This window comes from Miniopterus natalensis, chromosome 2 (genome assembly GCF_054644295.1).
Source record: "Miniopterus natalensis isolate mMinNat1 chromosome 2, mMinNat1.hap1, whole genome shotgun sequence".
Taxonomy (NCBI): domain Eukaryota; kingdom Metazoa; phylum Chordata; class Mammalia; order Chiroptera; family Miniopteridae; genus Miniopterus; species Miniopterus natalensis.
The window spans coordinates 46,395,684-46,402,693 of record NC_142082.1 but is presented as its reverse complement, the minus strand read 5'-3'; the positions used below and the strand labels follow the sequence as shown (position 1 = coordinate 46,402,693).

The 7,010-nt window shown below is 48.8% G+C and overlaps 1 protein-coding gene across 1 annotated transcript; it reads right to left on the bottom strand.

Moving 5' to 3' along the window:
- Positions 1–2,860: 2,860 nt before the first annotated feature.
- Positions 2,861–5,343, bottom strand: SLITRK1 (SLIT and NTRK like family member 1). Its single transcript, XM_016224123.2, has one exon. It carries the CDS (start codon positions 4,970–4,972, stop codon positions 2,882–2,884), a length of 2,091 nt encoding a protein of 696 aa, XP_016079609.1. The 5' UTR covers positions 4,973–5,343; the 3' UTR covers positions 2,861–2,881.
- Between the last annotated feature and the right edge of the window lie 1,667 nt (positions 5,344–7,010).

The following is a 7,010-nucleotide window of genomic DNA, read 5'->3' as shown; positions in this document are numbered from 1 at the left end:
CTGGTATAACTGAAGTAGCAATATATAATTAAATTATTCTGTGGTTGTGATGGTTAAATTAAATAATTATGTAAACCACTCAGGACATGTCTCGTACACAATGACCAACCAAAAACCGTTAAAGCTAATATTTTAAAAATAATTTTACCCCTTTCACCTTGTCTTCGATGTTGTAATTTTAAAAATTAGTATGAAGAAAAGTTCTTGCCCCAGTGCACACCTTCTATGAGATGTTCTAGTTTCGTGAGTTAGATTAATTATGTATCAGTTTTAAAAATCACTATCATGCCTCACTAGGTATCTTTTGTTAAGTGTAACTTTCCACCAGAGACTTAGAACATCATCTGCCATCTTTTCTTTGCCTTTTAAAGTCATAATATTGTTGAATACATGACTCTCCCCCTTCCCCAACTTTTCCATTACAAATAAATCTGTCCATCGCTTACCAGAAACCCAGTTGCACTTTCCATAAAAGGAATTAAGGCCTTCATATGAATAATAAATAAATGAAAAGCAACTCATAATATCTGTAGGTTACAATTTCACCACCTATGAAATGTAGTCCACAAACAAAAGAATCAAGAGAGAAAATGATGAATGGCTTTAGGAATAGTCATGGTTTATAATCAAGATTTTATTTAAAAAGCGTTAAAATAAATAATACATACTCCAGAACACCACTGTATCACTGTTCTGGGAAATTACTTCTCTTTAGAATATGAGCTCTAGAAGGCAAATCTTCTCACAACTGCTCTGGGGGCCTTCATTAGTTCATTTACAATCCTATATATATATATATATATATTATTTTTCCCCCCCTCTTAATCTGTGGTCTGCGGTCTTTGAACACTTCTCAATGGTGGATATGTGGTGGAATGCAGACCCCATCAATATGTGTAGTTTTGTTTGTTTTTTGTCCCTTAACTGCTGATAAAATAGACCACTTAGAAATCCCAGAGGAATATCATTGAGGCCAGACTAACACTGGCTCATAAAATTCAAATAGTTCAATACTTTTCTTGCTAATTACTGGGTCCCAACCAGAAATCCGAATGATGAGACAGAAACACTTCTTTAGGATAATGATTGATTTCCATAAAGATGAGTGTTTTAACAAATTTCAATATGCAGTTGCTGGGCGGGGAAGGGTGGGTGGGCATTAATTAGTTTTACCATTTTCAGCAGATGTTGAATTCAAAATGCCAGCAGCATCTCCAGTGCCAGTCATTAAGGCTGTCTTTCATTGAAGAATGCTGACCAATGAAATCTCCACTCTGTTAATGAGACCGATCTAGGCAGAGTCAATTAAATCAAATCTTTACTAACATCCTTAGTCTATCTGCAGTGTGTGCAGCGGGGCAGGGCAGGAGGGATTTCCAGTGTTAATAAAGGGATTCGCTGCCGCATAAGGAAAGGGGGGGGGGGGGGGGAAGGAGGGCGCTGTTGGGGGAAGACCTTACTTAATCCAGGGGAGAAGCTGGAAAACTCCGGGCGGGGATGGCGGGGGAGGGGAGTTACGTAAAAGGTGCAGAGCTGAGTAAGAGGGTTAGAGACAGAGCCTTGAAGTAGCTCTTCGAAGGGACCCACCCCCAGCCGGCCCCCTCCCGTCCCTTCCACCGCAAATCCAATTGACCAGTTGCAGATATGAAGCTGGAAAAATGTAAGGACCCAGAGTTGAAAACATTTTCACTTTAATACTGAAAAAATATGCCATTATAAAATCCTTGAATAGAATTAGTAAGTTTCACGTGCTTCCTCGGTTCTGTTTCCCTACTTGGTAAGTAAGATTTACACCAGCACAGAATTGCTACCATAGGATCGCAGCCTAAGCACTAGAGTGACATTAATTGGTCATGCTTAACTGCCTCAAATCTTTTCTTTTAAATAATTACACCGATACTATAATAGAAACCATGGGTACTTATTTTACATTCAGATGGAAGGCCTTATTGGAAATGTATAGAAAAATAGTCCCCCTCCAAAAAAAAAAAGAAACAAAAAACAAAACAAAAACAAAACAAACATCACGATCCAAATAAACGGACGAACCCAAAACAACCCATAAAAACGTCGCTCAACAAAATACATTTTTTAACTCATAAAATGGACCGATGGCTAGTCATGCAAATGTCTTAAATAAAACCTTAACATTTTTCCCCCCACAGTAAACGTACTCTCCGAACTGCCTACCGATCACAAACAATGGCGAAATGGCACTTCTGATTATACTGAATTTCGCTTATAGAAAGTTTGATACGATGGGACTTATCAGGTAAGAGGGCGGGTGCTGTGAACGTGACGCTCCCTCCAGGCCGGGGGCGCAGCGTCCCTGGGGCGCGTGGGTTCCATGCGAGCCATGCAGCGCGTTTTGTGTGTTTCTCAGGAGTCCAAGTTACTTATTTACAATACATTCATGCCTTCGTGCACCTGCCCATCCTGCGCAGCGGCGGGACTGTCACGCCCCCTCCTCGCGGGGCTAATCCACGGGGGAAAAATAGATCTCTATCTCTCTATAGAAGTGGGTATATGTATATATATGTGTATATATATATATATATAGGACCACAACAGACATCCCCACCAGCCCCTCAGCGCACGGCAAGGGGGCCGGCAGCTCTCCCAGCAGGGCCCCTGCTGGGCTTTGTCCAAAGGGGCTCCCCAGCAAAGCGCTCTCCCAGCCTCAGTCGGCGCTTTGTTTCCGGGGGGAGCTAAGGAGTCAGACCCTCTCGGTTCGAGCGAGTTCACAGTTATTTATTTGCTTGTGTCCATCAAGCCTTGGGGCGCCCTGGACTTGGGTCTGGGATGGATGCCGGCGGGGGGGGGGGGAAGGTGGGGGGAGGGGCATCGCCCCCCGGCTCCCGGCTCTACCCGGGCTGGGGGCTCAGTCTGAGAGCGAGTGGGAGCCGCAGTCGTACACCCGGTGCGCGCCATCCGCGTGGTAAGGCCCGTTGTGCCAGTAGGAAGAGTCACAGACCGTCTGCAGGGAATTGATTTCGGACGCCGAGGAGTTGGCGTCTCTTCTCTTCGAGCGCTTTCGGTTTCTCAGGATGAACACGAGCATGCCCACCACGGTGAAGGCGGAGGTGACGAACACCAGCAGCAGCCCCGGCACCAGCACGGAGATGGACACCCTGCTGGTGTCCAGGTAGGAGTTGGAGCGCGTGCCGGTCTCCGCCAGGCCGGTGCTGTTCTTGCCGTGCGGGGCGAGCGTGGGCGGCGCCCGCGCGTACAGCTGCGGGCAGACCTCGTCGTCGGAGAGCAGCAGGAAGTCCTTCCTGAAGAAGTGCACCGGCGTCTCGCACTTGAGGTCGCTCAGCAGCACTTCGGAGCCCAGGCGCTCCGCCCATTGCTTGAAAGGCACAATGGTGCAGGAGCACTCCCAGGGGTTTCCGTGCAGGTCGATCTGGATGATGGAAGTCAGCTGGTCCAGCACCCCCGCCACCGGCAGGTACATGAAGTAATTGTTGTGCAGGCTGAGCTTGGAGAGCGAGACCCCGGCGAACACGTCCACGGGGAGGGACCGCAGCAGGTTGTTGTTGAGGATCAGGATGCGCAGTTTGGGCACGGCGTGGAAGGTGCCCGGGAGGATCAGCTGGATCGCGTTGTACTCCACGTTCAAGTACTCGAGGTTCTGCAGCCCCACGAATTTCTCCCGGGACAGTGTGTCCAGGTAGTTGCTATCCATGTACAGCCACCGGAGGTCCAGGAGGTTCTTAAAAGTATTGTTCTCTACGGTGGCGATGTTATTGTTGCCCAGGTCCAACAGGATGAGATTCCTGTAATCCGCAAAGTGCGACCTCCGGATGCTGTGGATCTTGTTATCTCGCAGGAAAAGCTCCTGCACGTTGGACAGCTTGGGCTTCAAGTCGGCCAGGCTGCTCACGTTCCGGTTGTTGCAGTTCATCTTCACGCCCGCCCCCGGGACGTGGTCGCAGCTGCAGCCCCCGGGGCAGGGCAAGCCGTCGGCGGGGGGTTTGCTCCTGGCGCCGCCCGACGCTATCGCGGCTGTGGGTCTGATTTTGATCTGCCAGTTGCCTGGGACCTTTGTACCTCCGTTTGGAGCAGACCCCGGGGTGGCACGATCCTCTTGCCCGGTCGTCTTGAAAGGAGTTGGCAGGGGGCCGGGATCGAAGGTCTCTTCTTGGGCGGGGGGCGCCGGGAGACTCGAATCCACTCTGCTTTTCAAAGGACACAAGTCCTGTTCGGTGGTTTCATTGAGGTCTTTCCCCTGCAGTCTGGTGGGGGCTTCGCAGACCACTCGGCCGATCAGGGCGTTTTTGGGAATGTTTTCGAGCCATTCCTTCAGGGAGAGCAGATCGCAGGTGCAGTCCCACGGGTTGTCCTCCAGCAGGATCTCGGCGATGCCCGGGATTTGCTCCAAGACCTCCTCATAGGGCAGCGTTTTCAGCCTGTTCCCCCGCAGGTCGAGGTGGGTGATGGGCACATACTGGAACACGTTGGCAGGCAGGGTGCTGATGAGATTGTCGTTTAAAATGAGTACCTCCAGCTTGTTTAAGTCTTGGAAGGCCCCCGGGTCTATATCCCGCAACAAATTAAAATCAGCCTGGAGGTATTCCAGGTCGTCCAGTCCCAGAAAAGTCTGCTTTCGAAAAGATTTGATCTTGTTGTTGTTAATATGTAGCCTTTTCACCAGCTGCAGCCCCAGAAAAGCCCCGGGAACGATCTCATGCAAGCCATTGTTTTCCATGTGCAAACTAACCGCATTATAAAAGTTAGCAAACTCATTAGGGAAAAGTCGAGTGAGGGAATTGCCATGCAGAAATAGATGGTAAAACTGGGAAGTCGGGGCTGTGAAACGCTGCAGACTCGTGAAGCCCTTTTTTTCACAGTCTACGTGCAGGTCTCCTTCTATCTCATTGCAGGAACAGATCTTCTCTTTGCAAACGTCCCCTGTAACGTTTCCAGCGGCAAAACAAAGAGACGTCTCCAGCAACAGAATCCAAAGCAGCATTTTTAAAGCGAGCAATTCATCCCGATCTCATCACAAAGTAACAGCAACCATCCTGCTCGCCACAGACACAATTCAAGTTCATTTAGTGCTCCAATGTCCGAACCCAGGGAAGGAGAAGAGAAGGGTTTTGGGGGGGTGGGGGTGGATGCCTTCCTCCCTAACCCCCCCGCACTGCAACAACCCAGGCGCCAGTCAATAATTATATCCACAAACTATCCAGGCACGTAGTGCAAGGCAAGCAAAAAAAAAAAGAAAAAAAAAGAAAAAGAAAAAAAAGAAAAGTAGAGAAAAATAACCCCACTCCCCCTCAACCTTAAAAAAAAAAGAAGTTAAATATATACGTATAAATTAAAAGTGCACACTTAACGGAATCTCCTCGAGCGGTCGTCACTAACGAGGAAGGGAACAATGCTAGGGATCGGAAGCAAGTGCATGTTAGAGAAACGAGCGGCGGGCTCGCAGCGCAGTACCGGCGCGCTGCCCGCGCATGGCTGTGCGGCGGACTGACCTTGCCTCTCTGATACAAAGCAGGGCTTTCGGCGGCTTCTGCGGTCCAGGCTGCGCAGGGAGTTCTCGCCGGAGCCGCGGGCTGCCCAGAAGTGCCCCCGAGGTGCTGTCCAGTCCCCCCGGTGCTGAAATCACGCCCGCTCTGAGGACTCACGCCGCCGAGCCAATGGCGCTGGAAAATTTCCGCAATCGCTGCGTTTCGTGGCTGCCCATCCTTTCCGTTTCCTTCCCTTCGGTCCTCTTTAGCTCCCCCTTTTTCTTTTTCTTTTTTTTTTTTTTCCTGGACTCTGGATCTCGGTTACAGGCTCCTCTCTTGTTCTCTCCTTCCCGAGCTTCTGCTCTTTCGGAATTACGTGGAGGGGGCGGAGGGCGGGGGGCGCTGGCGCAGGGAGGGGGCGCGCGCGGGGAGGGGGAGAAGAGAGTTGCTAAGAAGCTCTGCTCGCTCCAGCCTGGTGCACTCGGAAAGATCTGACACCCTCTGCTGATCTGCAGTAGCAAAAATCCATCTGCTGAGGGAATGCTGAAGGAAAAAAAAAAAAAAAAAAAATCAATCCACGTACAGGGCAAGCGTTAAAAATGTGGGCATTCAAGGCTGTCTATCCACACAGACGCTTTTCTTTTAAAGGGATTATTTAATTCTTTTTGCGCACTGGAAACTTTACCCTTTCCTTCCCTTAATGACCTCACAGCACCCACTAGCTCCGGCGTGTGGAAAGGAGTGCTTTTAAAACATTCCCTTCCCGATGGCTTGAATAAAATTAGTGTCAGGGTGTCAAGCGAACAGCAATTTGAGGTAATTATACCGCACGCCATTTTCATCGGCGCTTTAAATGCATTTCTTCCGTCTCTGCGGTACAGCGGGTTTTACGCTACTTGATGTCTTTGAAACCATTTTTTTATTGGGTACGTTGAAAGTGACTATTTGAAACATATATTCATATCGTGTGCATTTTATATAATAGCATAATTGGGTATGGATTTTTTTTGTTGTTGCAAGGTATATAATTTAAGCACATTCTTTTTAAAACTTGGTACAGAATTTTAGTCAATTTGGTCATCGAGAGTTAAGTTAGGCTTCTCTGATTTTTCCTGAATGTTATTTAAGTCTGCAGGGTGAAAACACAATGCATGCTAAAGTCTTTGATTCCAGATCTGAAAGATTTCACTGAGAACCGGAAAAGCAGGGAGGGGGGGCAGGGAAAAATCCCAATTTGAATCCTGAGTGCTCTTAAAAATCCACTGGCAGACAGTAGTCGCACACCATCCACCCCCACACACCCCCTACACACACACACACATATTCATACACCCAGGCAGTCACTGGCTCGCAAAGTTTCCGCATCCGCTCCCAGGAATTTAAAAATGCATGCAAGTAAATAACCAGTTGCATCTTGAGAGGAGATAGCAATCTGCGAGCTCTGAGGCTTGGGGGCGGGGGGGCTCCCTATCTGCAGGTAGGGGGCAGTTGCTCAGGGTTTTCCAAGGGAAGGGATCGCTGGGTCCCTCAAACTTAGAAGGAGCTTATGAAAAC

Bases quoted from the DNA above. Each gene is read 5' to 3' on its own strand.
- SLITRK1 (XM_016224123.2), bottom strand. From the start codon at position 4,972: ATGCTGCTTTGGATTCTGTTGCTGGAGACGTCTCTTTGTTTTGCCGCT.